We start from the raw sequence: 17,919 nt of genomic DNA, 5'->3' as shown, positions 1-17,919 counted from the left end.
TATTTTAAAGACTATCACTGCAGAATTTTGTTTAAGATTTTAAAAAGATTGAAACCTTGTATACAAGATTAGAATATTAATTTGTGCCCTTTGAAATCACAAGTCTTTTTTTAAAAAAGCTTTTGAAAGTGGCTTTACCAAAAGTGACCACGCAAAATATAAATCTCCTCCTGTTTCCAATAGCAGACTAGGTCTGGGAGAAAAGCTGTCATTCAGGAAGAGAATCCTGATTTTTGAAGTACTTTGCCATGAAGCCATTTCATGTGGTCTTAATGAAAATTTAGGATGTGAATATTTTGACTGGTTTTACAAAATAAAGTGTTAATCTACTACTTAGCAGTCTATAATATTTCTATCTATCAGAAATAATTAAGAAGTTGGGGAGAGAAAAGGAATCACTTGAGGCACATCAGTAGGTGAGAATTTTTACTTAAATCATAAATACAGCATCATTGTATTAGCCAGTTGCACAAACTGGAGCTAAACTCTATGGAAGATATTATAGGTAGCAGTTTATATTACTGGCTAAGGAGAACTTAATACTTAACTTCACAGTTCTTGTCATCCATTATTGAATTGAGTACTGGTCTGATTCAACAGTCACTGCCATGCTCATGGGTAACTAGTATAAAAGGTTTTACAACTTGTGCAAGAGACTCTTATGGTATATTGTAGGTTATGTATAAAGGCAGGACAACTTAGTCAGAGATATCAAGTGTAGTACAAAAGGCTCCTTTTAAAGTTTAGAAAAATATTGTACCACAGTAGACTGTTCATTCCTTCTCTACCCCAGAGAGGCATAAGAAACAACTCTGATCTCTCCAACTGTCTACAGTTGAGCTGCTGGGAAAATCATTGGCAAGGACTGGAGAATGTCAAGCTGCCTTTTTTGGGGTACACAGAAGAGAAGAAAGGCTGAAATTGCCAATGGTATCTTCATTTATACTAGGTTACTCTTATTTGTGCTTTACAGAAGCACTAAAATGGAGACTAATCAAGAATTTTATTTCCATAAATTAACATGTTAGCTCTTGAAATGGCAGGTGGCCCCCATCTATCTCATAGCTGGCTGGGGGGGGATGTGAACTAAGAAAATAGTTCAAGGCATATAGCTAAAAAAAATTATTTATGAAAATATCTCCACATGTCAGCCTTTAAAATGTATTGGTGTTTGATAAAATCACACACTAATGTTACCTGAAGAGCCCAGAATACATCTTTATAAATTGACTTGGCTGCCTTCTCTCTATCTGCACAGGCTAAAACAAGTTTATGGCAGCCAGTCCAGCTTAATAATGCACCACATGTGGAAAAATTACATTTAGTTACAGCTGAAATATTTGCACTTTATATACATGTATACTTGCAGCTATATATAATGCATTTTCTGTATGTAACACTTTGCCAGAAAGCCTTTCCAATAAAGTTAGTGCTGTATTATAAAATCAAGTGATACATGTAGGTAAAGAAAGTCACTCCCACCATTGCAGAAGTGGAAATGCACCACTAATAAATAAATCTATACAACTTTTAAGAAGGGGACCTACAACAGTTCCTTTCAACCTTTATTTACGTGTGATGCACCTCATGAAGCAGAAGCTCCCGTGGGATGTTGGTTTCTGGACCATACATTTTTTTTGCTCTTCTTTCAAATGCTGCTACCATCTGCTTAACAACTTCATCAAAAAAAACAGTGGCAAGCTGAGAGTGCAGCAAAGAACGGAATTCAAAAGAAATCTGCAGGTAAGAAAACATTAAATTCAGCTATCTTTCACACCGGGTAGGTGGAGTGTACAGAATAAAATGAACACATTTAACTTCATACAAATGCAGAACCTAAAAGGCAGACATTCAGTAGCAATTTGAAATAAATTGCAACTCCAGTTTCAACTTTATTGAAAGAACGATTTCCATCTATATAGCACTATTCATGACATCTCTGTGCCCCCACCCAAAAACCACCCTTTAGACCAGGATCACTTTGTTCCACCATTCCCACTGTACTTTTTATTCTCCCCCAAGTTCCTGGCCTCTCTTCTATTCCCCGCCTCGCCCTCTGATCCCCCTCTCGGAGTCTCCCCTCTCTCCGACACCCCCCCCCCCCGGTCTCTCACGTCCTCCCTCCGAGCTCCTCAGAATGCAAAGCAAAGCAATATGGTCGGCCGGCAGCAACACCGCGGCAGGCCACACTTCCGGTTTAGAGGAGTCTGCGTGTGCACGGCAGGCTACAATGTGCGCTTGCGCAAAAGGGGCGGGCAAAGTCCAGGGCGGTTATGCACAGAGGACACAAAAAAGTTACAGATAATCACTAGATTTTGTGCTCAAGCTTCTGGAATGAACTTGATTTCACAGCCTTCTGACTCAGACAAAAGAGCCAACACTGTGCCACAGCTGACACTTATACTCAGTGTTGGCTGTATATTATTGTTCTTCCTCATCTTTTTCACAACCAATTTTGCAAGATTTGTTAAAAGTAGATTTATGCAAATCTGTAGTTCTATTGGTGGAATATCAGACCTCTTTAAAAAAAAAAATAACCGTCTCTACTACAGCTTACATTCAACTTCTGGGGTAGAGCAGCAGGGAAAAACTTAGGCACGACAATCTCAAGAAAGATAAACTACTGGATGGCAATGGAGTTGCACGTTACAAAATAGGGAAACTTTCCCTAACGAATAAGCAACAGCTGAGGGTGATTTGCTACTTGCAGAAGCTAGCAGCTACTAGTGAGCTTCTGATTACTTGTGCAAGAGATTTTTCAACACTCCCACAAGCATGTTGCTTGACCTCCCTCATTTCCAAAGAATATTTAGTTATAAAATTCAGGATGTAAGCTTATGAGAGAAGATTCACCTTCCTAGAGTTGCTGGAGCTAGGAGCTGGAGAAATCTGAACCTGAAGGCGAGTATTACTATACCTGCTAAAATTTAGGAAAATAAACAGTTCAACAGTACCCACCCTCATAAGTTTATCATGTTCACAATTCATGCAGAAAACTTAAAACATAGAAAGCCAGGTTTATGTTTGGTGTGTGAAAAACAAACATTAAAAAAAAACTTCCACGATCAAAATATGACTTGCATACGAGTAGTTCCTTATAGCGTTGAAATGTTTCAGAGTGCTGCACAATTAATTATTTTTTGGAATGCAGTGACTTGTTATGCTGCATATTTGTGCTACAATGTTTTACAAACAGCAATGTGATGACCAACATTCATTCCAGTGTTCATAATGCTAAAGTAGAGGTCATAAATGTAAAGTTGGAAATACAAGAACTAAAGCCTTTTTTTTTTAAAAAAAAGTTGGAACATTTATTTTAGGGGGTGGTTCGCCCATCATCGTGACTGTTCATTTTTGTAAATCCTTGTTAAAAATCAGTTAGATTTTCTGAATTTAAAGAAGTTCCCATTGAGAGATTTTAATCAGATTGTAATGGAATGACTTAACAGAAATACTGTGTTTAATAAGATTTATTCTGTAAAAGACCAATTATTATGTAGCAGTATAGACCTATATTTATTCAAAATAGATTGTAAGAACTAAAATATTGGCCTGTAAGCTAGGCATATTATCCTGATTTACTGTAGTGTATAATGATGATTGTATGCTAACAGCTTTGGCCTTTCACATGTAAAGAAATACCACTGGATTTTGCAGCTCTGAAATCTTCTAAATTAATCATAGCCAGTTTCAGGACTGGTAAACTGAGAAAGTATTGGAGATAGATCTTTTTAGTATACTTAAAGAATTTCAAAACCCCTAATCAATTAACATTCAAAAATAAACTTTTGGGCTGTGCTTAGAATTTTAAAGGAATTCTCCACTGCACATTTTGATTTGACCATCTGTAATAGTATCATCTTTATGAGCTTTTGTTTTGGAGGGTCTGGATAGTGGAGACATTTGCAACATTGGAGATCTATCTTTAAATTGGAAATTTTAATTTATTTACAGCAGAAAGCTGGAATAACTTAAGGGGGCAGCTGATTTAACTGAAACTAAAACAGTCCAATGAGTTTGGATGATTCCTGAAACAAAAAAATAGGGATGGGTGCATTTTTGGATTTTCTCATATGGAAATATCTCCAGTGCCTCAAAGGCACCATTGATGTGAACACAGATGTTGCTTCTAACAGATGGAAACAAATGACAAAGGTTGCATGTAATGCCAGTCTCCAAGTTAATCAAGAGGAGCAGAATGAAAATAATGGTATCAGTTCCTTTTAAGATAAAGTTGAAAATGTTAATTGGAGAACGTGCATCTGCTGTGCTCTTCTGGGGTTAGTTCACAAATTCATGGAATAGGTGATTTGCATTTAGATCCTAGAAAATCCTATTTTGAATATATTGGGAGATCCAACATTCCCCCTCAAATACTTTCCCCCTCTTTACTGAATGTGGTGATTCATGCTAGGGTGTGGTTCTAAGGCAATCTTCTAGCATTTTGGTCATTCTTCATGAGAGTTCAGGAATGCGTGTTGGCAGGTGATTCAATGACATCTGCAGAATTTCCGATTGAAAAAAGGGCAGCGATGACTGGCTAGGTTTCAGGACAAACTCTTGATTGCCTTTTCCCCTCCATAGCCTGGTAATTGAGGGCATTTGTTGGGCCCATGTTTGCCAAGTCAAGTCCCACCAATCCAACCTTGGACCTTGATTCTATATAGTTAAAACCACATTAGATAGTACATTTATCTACTTAGAATACTGGTAGCATTACTAACTGCCAGACTAGTACTTTGAAATTTGAGAACACAAGCATCACTGCTCCTGGTGTCTGATCTTGACTTAATTAATTCAGTTACTGGACTTTGATGGAAGTGTTTTTTTAGAATCTATTTCATTCACATCAGCAGCAGGAACATTCTTCAGATTTTTCACTTACAACAAAATCTATCCCTCGAACCATGTATTCGTTCAAACTATCACCCAATCTCTAATTTCTCTTCCATCTTTAATATTCTTGACTCCCAAATCCATACCTCTTTCTTGCAACTCCATGTTTAAATCTCTGTCCGTCATAGCACCAAACCAGTCACAAATTACATTGTCTTTGATGGCAAGTGTGGAGCATCTCTCCTCATCATCCCTGCAGCCTTTCACACCATCCTCCTTCAATGCCTTGTCTCATTGTCCAGCTCAATAGGATTACCATCACTTGGTGATACTCTAATTTATCCAATGTGATCCAGAGCAATGGTTCTCTTCATCAGTTACCTCTGGATTCCCCCAAGGATCATTGGCCCGATCCTCTTCCCCATCTAGATTCTGTCACTTGGCGACATCGGCAGATTATGGGGTCAGCCTCCATATTTACGCTGACAATACCCAGCGACCTCCCCACAACCTCGCACGACCCCTCAATTGCCTGTGTTGTCAGTTTGTTTGCCCGGGGTTGTGGGGAGCGGGCAGGGAAGTGGACCAGAGTTCGTGATCGGATCAGCCATGGTCATATTGAATGGCGGAGCAGGCGTGAGGGGGCCATATGGCCGACTCCTACTTCTATTTCTTATGTTCTTATATCTAGTGGTGGATGAGCTGTAATTTTCTTTCAGTTAAACTGTGGGGAAACTTAAACCATCATCTTTAGAAACATAGAAAATAGGTGCAGGAATAGGCCATTCGGCCCATCGAGCCTGCACCGCCATTCAATAAGATCATGGCTGATCATTCCCTCAGTACCCCTTTCCTGCTTGCTTTCCATACCCCTCGATTCCCTGAGCCGTGAGGGCCATATCTAACTCCTTCTTGAATATATCCAATGAACTGGCATCAACAACTCTCTGCGGCAGGGAATTCCATAGTTTAACTCAGTGAAGAAGTTTCTCCTCATCTCAGTCCTAAATGGCCTACCTCTTATCCTAAGACGATGTCCCCTGGTTCTGGACTTCCCCAACATCAGGAACATTCTTTCCGCATCTAACCTGTCCAGTCCCGTCAGAATCTTATACGTTTCTATGAGATCCCCTCTCATCCTTCTAAACTCCAGTGAATAGAAGCCCAGTTGATCCAGTCTCTCCTCATATGACAGTCCAGCCATCCCTGGAATCAGTCTGGTGAACCTTCGCTGCACTCCCTCAATAGCAAGAACATCCTTCCTCAGATTAGGAGACCAAAACTGAACACAATATTCCAGGTGAGGCCTCACTAAGGCCCTGTACAACTGCAGTAAGATACCCTGCTAATATACTCAAATCCCCTAGCTATGAAGGCCAACATACCATTTGCCTTCTTCACCGCCTGCTGTATGCCAACTTTCAATGACTGATGAACCATGACACACTCCGGTCTCGTTGCACCTCCCCTTTTCCTAATCTGCCACCATTCAGATAATATTCTGCCTTTGTGTTTTTACTCCCAAAATGTATAACCTCACATTTATTCACATTATACTGCATCCGCCATGCATTTGCCCACTCACCTAACCTGTCCAAGTCACCCTGCAGCCTCTTAGCGTCCTCCTCACAGCTCACACCGCCACCCAGTTTAGTGTCATCCGCAAACTTAGATATTTTACTCAGTTCCTTCATCTAAATCATTAATATATATTGTAAAGAGCTGGGGTCCCAGCACTGAGCCCTGCAGCACTCCACTAGTCACTGCCTGCCATTCTGAAAAGGACTCGTTTATCCCGACTCTCTGCTTCCTGTCTGCAACCAGTTCTCTATCCACGTCAGTACATTACCCCCAATACCATGCACTTTGATTTTGCACACCAATCTCTTGTGCGGAACCTTGTCAAAAGCCTTTTGAAAGTCCAAATACACCACATCCACTGGTTCTTCCTTGTCCACTCTGCTAGTTACATCCTCAAAAAATTCCAGAAGATTCATCAAGCATGATTTCCCTTTCATAAATCCATGCTGACTTGGTCCGATCCTGTCACTGCTTTCCAAATGCGCTGCTATTTCATCCTTAATGATTGATTCTAACATTTTCCCCACTACTGATGTCAGGCTAATCGGTCTATAATTACCCGTTTTCTCTCCCTCCTTTTTTAAAAAAGTGGTGCCACATTAGCTACCCTCCAGTCCATAGGGACTGATCCAGAGTCGATAGACTGTTGGAAAATGATCACCAATGCCACTTTCTAGGGCCACTTCCTTAAGTACTCTGGGATGCAGACTCAGGCCCCAGGGATTTATCAGCCTGCAATCCCATCAATTTCCCTAACACAATTTCCTGCCTAAAGGATATCCTTCAGTTCCTCCTTCTCACTAGACTCTCGGTCCCCTAGTATTTCTGGAAGGTTATTTGTGTCTTCCTTTGTGAAAACAGAACCAAAGTATTTGTTCAGTTGGTCTGCCATTTCTTTGTTCCCCATTATAAATTCACCTGAATCCAACTGCAAGGGACCTAAGTTTGTCTTCACTAATCTTTTTCACTTCACATATTTATAGAAGTTTTTGCAGTCAGTTTTTATGTTCCCTGCAAGCTTCCTCTTGTACTCTATTTTCCCCCCTCTTAATTAAACCCTTAGTCCTCCTCTGTTGAATTCTAAATTTCTCCCAGTCCTCAGGTTTGTTGCTATTTCTAGCCAATTTACATGCCTCTTCCTTGGCTTTAACACTATCCTTAACTTCCCTTGTTAGCCATGGTTGAGCCACCTTCCCCGTTTAATTTTTACTCCAGAAAGGGATGTACAATTGCTGAAGTTCATCCATGTGATCTTTAAATGTTTGCCATTGCTTATCCACCATCAACCCTTTAAGTATCTTTTGCCAGGCTATTCTAGCCAATTCACACCTCATACTGTCTTTAATCCTCTTTTAACCCTCTTACCACCAATTGCATCCCCACTCCAGCTATTCTTAGGCTGAACCAGAATGTCTGCCATCTCGGTGTTCTATTTGATCCCATGGTACCTTCCCGTGTAAGCGCAGGAAATGCAATACCTGCCCTTTTACATACTCCCTTCCCACTGTCCAGGTCCCCAAATACTCCTTCCAGGTGAAAGATTTACTTGTACTTCTTGCAATTTAGTATACTGTATTCACTGTTCACGATGCAGTCTTCTCTCCCGAGCATCTGTGAGGCGTCATACTTGACCCTGAAATTAGCTTCCAGCCACATTTCCGCAGCATAACTGAAACCGCCTATTTCCACCTCCATAACATTGCCCGCCCCTACCATTGGCCTCAGCTCATCTGCACCTGAAACCCTCATCCATGCCTTTCTTACCTCTAGACTTAACGCACTCCTGGCTGGCCTCCCACATTCTACCCTACGTAAACTGGGTCATCCAAAACTCGGCAGCCCATGTCCTAACTCGCACCAAGTCCCGATCACCCATCACCCCTGTGCTCACTGACCTACATTGGTTCCCGGTTAAGCAACGCTTCGATTTCAAAATTCTCATCCTCATTTACTACTCCCTCCATGGCCTCACCCCTCCCGATCTCTAATCTCTTTCAGCCTCACAATCCCACAAGATGTCTGTTTCTCTCAAATTCTGCCCTTTGGAGCATCCGATTATAACTGCTCAACCATCAGTGGCCATGCCTTCAGCTGGCCGAGTCCCAAGCTCTGGAACTCCCTCCATAAACCTCTCCACCTCTCTACCTTGCTTTCCTCCTTTAAGACACTCCTTAAAACCTACCTCTTTGACCAAGCTTTTGGTCACCTGCTGTAATTTCTTCTTGTGGGGCTCGGCATCAAATTTATTTGTCTTGTCTTGTAACACTGCTGTGAAGCACCTTGGGACGTTTTACTACGTTAAAGGCACCATCTAAATAAAAGTTGTTGTTGTTGTACATTGGGGAGACTAAACGCAGATTGGGTAACCGCTTTGTGAAACACCTCCATTTCAGTCCGTAAGCGTGACCCCGAGCTTCCGGTCGCCGGTCACTTTAATTCTCCATTCCACTCCACCTCAGACATAGAAACATAGAAAATAGGTGCAGGAGTAGGCCATTCAGCCCTTCGAGCCTGCAGCGCCATTCAATAAGATCATTGCTGATCATTCCTGCTTTCTCTCCATACCCCTTAGCCGCAAGGGCCATATCTAACTCCCTCTTGAATATATCCAATGAACTGGCATCAACAACTCTCTGCGGCAGGGAATTCCACAGGTTAACAACTCTGTGTGAAGAAGTTTCTCCTCATCTCAGTCCTAAATGGTCTACCCCTTATCCTAAGACTATATCCCCTGGTGCTGGACTTCCCCAACATCGGGAACATTCTTCCCGCATCTAACCTGTCCAGTCCCGTCAGAATCTTATATGTTTCTATGAGATCCCCTCTTATCCTTCTAAACTCCAGTGAATAAAGGCCCAGTTGATCCAGTCTCTCCTCATATGACAGTCCAGGCATCCCTGGAATCAGTCTGGTGAACCTTCGCTGCACTCCCTCAATAGCAAGAACGTCCTTCCTCAGATTAGGAGACCAAAACTGAACACAGTATTCCAGGTGAAGCCTCACTAAGGCTCTGTACAACTGCAGTAAGACCTCCCTGCTCCTATATTCAAATCCCCTAGCTATGAAGGCCAACATACCATTTGCCTTTTTCACCGCCTGCTGTACCTGCATGCCTACTTTCAGTGACTGATGAACCATGACACCCAAGTCTCGTTGCACCTCCCCTTTTCCTAATCTGCCGCCATTCAGATAATATTCTGCCTTTGTGTTTTTGCCCCAAAATGTAGAACCTCACATTTTTCCACATTATACTGCATCTGCCATGCATTTGCCCACTCACCTAACCTGTCCAAATCACCCTGCAGCCTCTTAGCGTCCTCCTCACAGCTCACACCGCCACCCAGTTTAGTGTCATCCACAAACTTGGAGATATTACACTCAATTCTTTCATTTAAATCGTTAATGTATATTGTAAAGAGCTGGGGGTCCCAGGTGGAGACACCTCGGTCTCTTACACTGTTATAACGAAGCTCAACGTAAGCTCAAGGAACAGCGCCTCATTTTGTTTAGGCACTTCACAGCCTTCTGGACTGAATACGGAGTTCAACAATTTCACACCTCTGCCCCTATTTTTTCACATGGCAGCTGTTGATTCTGCCATTTACACCTCTTCTTGACTCATCTTTTGTTTCTTTACTTGTCCCCTTACCATCTCCTTTTGCTTTGCACCATACCTTTTGTCATTTAATCTTTTCTGTTGATCACAGACCATCCATTTTGTTATTTCACCCCTCCCCCACTTTCCCTGCCTCTGCTTAAAATCTATTACATCTCTAACTTCATCCAGTTCTGATGAAAGGTCATCGACCTGATATGTTAACTCTGTTTCTCAGATACTGCCTGACCTATTATTTCCAGCATTTTCTGTTTCTATTTCAGATTTCCAGCATCTGCAGTATTTTGCTTTTGTAACGTTTCACGTTGATGGCCTTTCAAAAGAAAATTGCAGTTCAATTTAGATCAGTGGGACAGTGTGTGGCAGATATCACTTAATGTGGACAAGCACATTGTCACGCATTTGAAGTTATTAACTCCAGGCATTTTTATTTGTGCAGGGGTACCTGTTAACAGTAACAGATCAAGAGAATGACCGGGAAGTAGGTGTTGATCACTTGTGAAACATGTGAAAAGAGCATGAGGTGGCAAATAGGATTTTTGGTTGTACAGGTAGAGCGTCCGAAATATGGAAACCTTGGGACCTAGGTCGTTCCAGATTTCGGAACGTCTTTCCGATGTCCCAAATCTGGAAACGCCTGGGACTGGGCGGTGGAGTGGAGTGAAGGAGCCCGGGAAAAACCTGCATTGAAGACCTGCAAACAAAAGGAAGTTAAAGTTTTTATTTTTTCATTCTTGCAGCGATTTAGTAGGTAAGGGTTTTGTTAAAGTTGTGAATTATTTTTCGTTTTCTGGAATTTTTAGGGGGTGTTTCTCCCCCTCCCTAGGCCCAACTCGCAGCAGTAATCGTTTTTTTTAAAATCCGGATTTCAGAACATTTTCCAGATTCCAGACGACCCCGCCACAGATCGGCCCAGTGTTCACATTCCGGAGCATTCCAAATTTCGGAACTCCGGGGTTCGGACACTCAACCTGTACCACTTAGACCACTGTGGAAAACTATGTCTGGTACATGCTCAAATGCTAAAAGATTTCATCAATCTGGGGAGGGTGCAGAGAGGGGTAACCAAAGTGATCTTAGAGCTTTATGAGAATAACCATAATAATAATAATGATAAATAATAATAATAATAATGATATCCCAATAATAGTAGATAACCAAGGAACTATAGGGAGGGGGAAAACTTAAAACAATCACTATCACTAGAGGAAAAAGTACTAGGCAAACTAATGGGACTAAAGGTGGACAAGTACCCTGGACCTGATGGCCTGTATCCTAGGGCAAAGGTAGTGGATGCATTGGTTGTAATCTACCAAAATTCCCTGGATTCTGGAGAGGTCCCAGCGGATTGGAAAACCTCAAATGTAATGACCCTATTTAAAATAGGAGGGACACAGAAAGCAGGAAACTATAGACCAGTTAGCCTAACATCTGTCATTGGGAAAATGCTGGAGCCCATTATTAAGGAAGTAGCAGCAGGACAGTTACAAAATCATAACACAATCAAGCAGTTTCAGCATAGTTTTATGAAAGGGAAATCATGTTTGTCAAATTTGCTAGAGTTCTTTGAGGATGTAACGAGCAGGGTGGAGAGGGGAACCAGTAGATGTAGTGCATTTGGATTTCCAAATGGCATTTGATAAGGTGCCACATAAAAGGTTTCTGCACAAGATAAGAGCTCACGGGGTCGGGGTAATATATTAGTTAGCCAATCCTCAAGCCATGCTAGCAGAAAACAGAGTTGGGATAAATGGGTCCATTTTAGGTTGGCAAACTGTAACTAGTGGTGTGCCACAGCAATCAATGCTGGGGCCTCAACTAATTACAACCTATATTAATGACTTGGATGAAGGGACCGAGTTGTAATATAGCCAAATTTGCTGATGATACAAAGATAGATGAGAAAGCAAGTTGTGAAAAGGACACAAATAATCTAGTCAGTCTAGGTGAGTGGGCAAAAATTTGGCAGATGGAGTATAATGTGGGAAAATGTGAGGTTATCCACTTTGGTAGGAAGAATAAAAAAAAGCAAATTATTTAAATGGAGGGAAGACTACAAAATGTGTGGTACAGAGTGATCTGGGGGGCCATTGAACACGAAACAAAGTTAGCGAGTAATTAGGAAGGCAAATGGAATGTTGGCCTTTATTGCAAGGGGATGGATTATAAAAGTAGGGCAATCTTGCTACAACTGTTGGTGAGACCACAACTGGAGTATTGCGTACAGTTTTGGTCTCATTTAAGAGGAGGGAAATACTTGCATTGGAGGCAGTTCGGAGAAGGTTCACAAGGTTGATTCCTGAGACAAAGGGGTTGTCTTATGAAAAAAGGTTGAGCAGGTTGGGCCTATACCCACTAGCCTTTAGAAGAATGAGGTGTGATCTTATTGAAACACAAGATTCTGAGGGGGCTTGACAGGGTAGATGCAGAATGTTTCCCCTTGTGGAGGAATCTAGAACTAGGGGGCAGTTTCAGAATAAGGGGTCGCACATTTAAAATGGAGATGAAGAGGAATTTCTTCTCAGAGGGTCATGAATCTTTGGAATTCTCTACCCCAGAGCACTGTTGAGGCTAGGTCATTGTCTCGCTACCTTAAATACATTCAGACAGATTTTTGAATGATAGGAGAGTCAAGGGTTATGGGGAGCGGGCACTAAAGTGGAGTTGAGGCCCAAGATCAGATCAGCCATGATCTTTACTGAATGGCGGAGCAAGCTCAAGGGGCCAAATGGCCTACTCCTGCTCCCATTTCTTATGTTCTATAAGCTTTGACATTAAGGTTATTTACTTTGGAGAAAGATGCTTACAGGAGATATAACTGAAGTTTTGATACAGTCTGGTTAAATGTGTTTTTTGAAATGGATATGGATCATACGATGAATGTCATGCATATAAAATCCATAGGCACAGATTTTGATGCCACAAAGTATTTATTTTCACAGTCATTGTCCTCGGGAACAGACTGTCAAGATATGCATAGAGTCACATCAGTCCTTTAAAGGGACATATTCCCGAGAGAAAAGTGCATCTCCGGTTATTTGGGGGTGGGGGGGGGGGGGGGGGGTGGAGTGGTAGAAAGAGAGCAGGGAGTGTTTTTTTTTTAGTTCTGATTGTGAAGAGACACAAGCTGCTGGAACTTGCTTTATTGCCTTAAGTGTCAGAAAGGAATTTCTCAATGTTTTTTCTATCTGGGTTTTGCCTCTCTAAAATGATAACGTGATCAGGAAATGCCTGAATGGTGTGCGGAGTTGCACCTTTGGCTTGATAGGTCTTTTCTTATTGTTCTCACAAATTCATACATTAAGCTGCCCTTTTGAATTACCAAGTCAAACAACTTGCTTACATTAATGTAAAAGGACAAACAAATGAGGAAGAACAAATATTCCCCTGATTAAATCTGGACAGCACAGGACATATTAGAAGGTGTTACACACAGGTAGAGTTAAATCAATTGTTCTGGACTTCCAAGAAGAATAGACAGTTATTTTAGTTAGGAAAAGTTAGTGTTAATCTAAAATTAAAACACTTTGAAGCAAGTCTCACGTGGCCTACCGAAAAGTCAACAGTGCAGGTCCTTGGATATCCAGGAACTCCAGGGCTGAATCGCCAATCTGTCTCCAAATGATTAAATAGTCTCCCATCTGTACAAGAGGCCTACAATGAATGTTTTAGTAAGAATGTTAGCTGTATTCAAAAATAAGCACTATAATTGAATAGATTTTTCACTAATTGATAAACAGGTTTTCATTTAAAAAGTCAGCACATCATTTTTTCTCAAATTGTTCGATGTAGACAATGTTGTCAAAGCCGCATTTATCCTTTGTTCCCCTGAGAAACACTTTTTTTTTTATACACATCTATAGTTGACCACATGTGGCGGTGGGTATGCAGGGCAACAAAAGAACATAACAAGAAATAGGAGCAGGAGTAGGCATTTGACCCCTCGAGCCTGCTCCGCCACTCAATAATCTCATGGCTGAACTGATCTTGGCCTCAACTCCACTTCCCTGCCTGCTCCCCATAACCTTATCCTTCAAAAATCTGTCCCTCTCCACCTTAAATATATTCAATGACCCAGCCTCCATAGCTCTCTGGGGTAGAGAATTCCAAAGATTCACAACTCAGAAGAAATTCCTCATTTGTGTTTTAGATGGGTGACCCCCTATTCTGAAACTATGCCCCCTAATTCTAGATTCCCCAAGGGAAAACATCCTCTGCATCTACCCTGTCAAGCCCCCTCAAAATCTTATACATTTCATTAAGATCACATCTTCTAAACTCCAATGAGTATAGGCACAACTTTTTTTCAGAAGCCAAGCCCTTCATCTCAGGAATCAACCTGGTGTACCTTCTCTGAACTGCCTCCAATGCAAGTATATCCCTCCTGAAATGAGACCAAAACTGTACACAATGCTCCAGGTGCCGTCTCATCAACACCCTGTACAGTTGTAACAGGACTTCCCTACTTTATACTCCATCCCCCTTGCAATAAAGTCCATCATTCTATTTGCCTTCCTAATTACTTGCTGTACCTGCATGCTAACTTTTTGTGTTTCATGTACAAGAACCCCCAGATCCCTCTGTACCTCAGCATTTTGTAATCTCTCCCCATTTAAATAATAATTTGTTTTTTTATTTTTCCTAACAAAGTGGATTACCTCACATTTTCCCACATTATACTCCATCTACCAAATTTTTGCCCACTCCCATAGCCTGTTTTCCTTTGTAGATTCTTTGCGTCCTCCTCACAACTTGCTTTCCCACCTATCTTTGTGTCAGCACTTACACTCAGTCCCTTCATCCAAGTCATTAATATAGATTGTAAATAGTTGAGGCCCCAGCACGGATCCCTGTGTTACAGTTTGCCAACCTGAAAATGACATTTATCCTGACACTTTTCTGTAAGTTAGCCAATCCTCTAGCCATGCTAATATATTACCCCCAACCCCATGAACTTTTATCTTGTGCAGTAACCTCTTATGTGGCACCTTATCGAATGTCTTCTGGAAATCCAAATACACTACATCTTCCTGGTTCCCCTTTATCCACCCTGCTCGTTACATCCTCAAAGAACCCTAGCAAATTTGTCAAACAGGATTTCCCTTTCATAAAACTATGTTGACGCTGCTTGATTGGGTTATGATTTTGTAAATGTCCTGCTGCTACTTCCTTAATAATGGACTCCAGCATTTTCCCAATGACAGACCAACCAACTACTGCGTACTGGAGTCACATGTATACAAGGTAGGGGGAACCAACCCACAAAATACCAGAATTTAAATTTCACAATTTACATTTGCAGGTCAAACCCGGGATCTTCTCAACTTAAGAGGTCCAAAGTACATCAACCTACATTGCTAGTCTTTCTGCCAAGTTTACTTCAAAAATATGTAGGAAGGATACAGAATATCCTGCAAAAACAATCATTGATTCCTGCCTAATGACTAAACTACATGGACGCAAGAAAGTGAGAGGTTGGGCTGGGTTGGGCTTTGGGGGGGGGCGGGGGAGAAGAGAGAGAAAAGAGGGGGGGGGGGGGGGGGAGGAGAAGTGAGAGAACCAGAAGTTCACAGCTGTGATTTCACCATTAGAGACGTTCCAGTTGTGTCACCAAAGAAGAACAGGTCTAAAGCTGGGGTTCTTCATAAGGAGACAAGGGGGATGGGGGAAAGAAAATAAAAAGTAGGCAAGTCACCCCACATATCTCTTGTGCTCCTCTGGCAGCTGTTTTCTAAGTGGAGTTGGCAGAAACCTACGAGCAGGTCACAAGCCAACACTGCTGTCAGGGAACATGTGTGGTGGAAATGAGAGAGGGTGGGGAAGGTAAAATAAATAAGGGTGGAAATTTAGATTTTTCTTTCTGGTACACGTCACAAAAACAATTAAGCTCGAACATACAATTTTAAATTCAAGTGCTTAAATTTGAGAGGGGACAGAAGAAAAAATGAGAACTCCCCCAATGACTCAGTTGGTAAAGGGAATGAGTCGCTGAGCTGTACAGACCAGAGGTTTCAGTTTTGATTTCTGACTATACTGACTTAGCTGATTTTAAATCAGGCCCAGGAGTTGGAATGGTACAATTGGCTTCAGTACTCTTGGGTTAGAGAGGGAAACACTATCTAAGGTTTCCTATTCCTGATGACGATCTAATGACTTTTGTTAAAAAGTGCATTTTTCTGAGAGCTAGGTGTAGATAGCATCAAGTTTTTTTTGGTTAATGGGATGTGGATGCTGCTGGCAAAGCCAGCATTTATTGCCCATCCCTAATTGCCCTTGAGAAGGTGGTGATGAGTCACCTTGAACTGCTGCAGTCCTTGTGGTGAAGGTACTCCTACATTGCTGTGAAGGAGGGAGTTCCAGGATTTTGACCCAGTGACAATGAAGGAATGGTGATATACTTTGAAGTCAGGATGGTGTGTGACTTGGAGGTGGTGGTGTTCCCATGCACTTGCTGCCCTGGTCCTTCTAGGTGGTAGAGGTCACAGGTTTGGGAGGTGCTGCCAAAGAAGCCTTGGCGAGTTGCTGCAGTGCACCTTATAGATGGAACAAACTGCAGCCATGGTGTGCCGGTGGTGGATGGGGTGCCAATCAAGGGGGCTGCTTTATTCTGGATGAAGTCAAGATTCTTGTGTTGTTGGAGCTGCACTCATTTGGGCAAGCAGAGAGTATTCCATCACACTCCTGACTTGTGCCTTATAGATGGTGGGGAGGCTTTAGGGAGTCAGGAGAGACAGTCGTCGCAGAATACCCAGCCTCTGACTGGCTCTTGTTGCCACAGTATTTATGTGGCTGGTCCAGTTAAGTTTCTGGTCAACAGTGACCCTTGAGATGTTGATGGTGGGGATTCACCGATGGCAATGCCATTGAATGTCAACAGGCAATGGTTAGACTCTCACTTGTTGGCGAGGTCATTGCCTGGCACTTGTTTGGGGTGAATGTTACTTGCCACTTATCAGATCAACCAGAATGTCGTCCAGGTTGTGCTGCATGCAGGCATGGACTGCTTCATTATCTGAGGAGTTGCGAATGGCACAGAACACTATTCAGTCATCTGAGAACATCCCCACTTCTGACCTTATGGAGGGAAGGTTATTGATGAAGCAGCTGAAGATGGTTAGGCCTAGGACACAGCCCTGAGGAACTCCTGCAGCGATGTCCTGGGGCTGTGATGACTGACCTTAAACCACCACAACCATCTGAATTTGTTTTAATGCACTCTGTTCTTGAATTTACAGCCAACACTCACTGTCACACAAGAAGAATGGGCACTTTGGTATGGTACTAGAGTGTGAATGGAGTGTAAAAATACTTCTGGCAAAAGTCGAAACTTTGAGGGAAGGAGAACATTGGGATGGGGATGAGGGAAATCTAACAAATCTAAATTTTAAAAAGGTGGCAGTGCATTGCAGCCTGTAACTCAATCGAAGGTTTCTGATCACTGCATTAGCTTACACTTCATTCAACTATCTCTTGTTTACTGCAATTAAAGTCACCAATTTTAAAAAGAAAAATTGGGAGAATTTAGGTAATTTTTAATGCAGAAAACAAACATGATCACACTGTACATATTCACGTTTTCTTGGCTAAAAACACTGGTACTTCAGTTCAGTGTTCTTTAATTTATATATAATAGAATAGGTAATAAGACTCCCTGATGGCTCAGTGGCTTTATCACGTCAGTAGCTGAATGACACAAACCAGGAGTGTTTCAGATTTGATCACTCATCTGTGCTAAGTCAGCTGGGACAGGTGACAGAAACACAACAATTGACCTCAGTGCCCCATGGTCAGGAAGGCGGAGCTGGGGGAACTTCAACCATAGCTCCTGATCCACATCCAGCCAATCTTAATGGAAGTGTGCAATTGCAGACATTGGCCCGGAATTT

General features: G+C 41.9%; 1 protein-coding gene across 2 annotated transcripts in view; it reads right to left on the bottom strand.

Annotated features, from left to right (window-relative positions):
* Positions 1-411: 411 nt before the first annotated feature.
* Positions 412-17,919, bottom strand: part of coq10b (coenzyme Q10B) — a 29,053-nt gene continuing 11,545 nt past the window's right edge. For both annotated transcript variants that reach the window (XM_070875917.1, XM_070875918.1), the window contains exons 4-5: positions 13,586-13,687; positions 412-1,737 (exon numbers count right to left, since the gene is read on the bottom strand). In XM_070875917.1, coding sequence (XP_070732018.1) covers positions 1,570-1,737; positions 13,586-13,687 — 270 coding nt within the window. In that variant the 3' untranslated portion in view covers positions 412-1,569. The remainder of the gene's footprint in view (positions 1,738-13,585; positions 13,688-17,919) is intronic.

The sequence above is a fragment of the Pristiophorus japonicus genome, chromosome 3 (assembly GCF_044704955.1).
Source record: "Pristiophorus japonicus isolate sPriJap1 chromosome 3, sPriJap1.hap1, whole genome shotgun sequence".
In the NCBI taxonomy this organism is placed as follows: domain Eukaryota; kingdom Metazoa; phylum Chordata; class Chondrichthyes; family Pristiophoridae; genus Pristiophorus; species Pristiophorus japonicus.
Note: the sequence above shows the minus strand (reverse complement) of the source record. Positions and strands in the feature narration are given on the sequence as shown.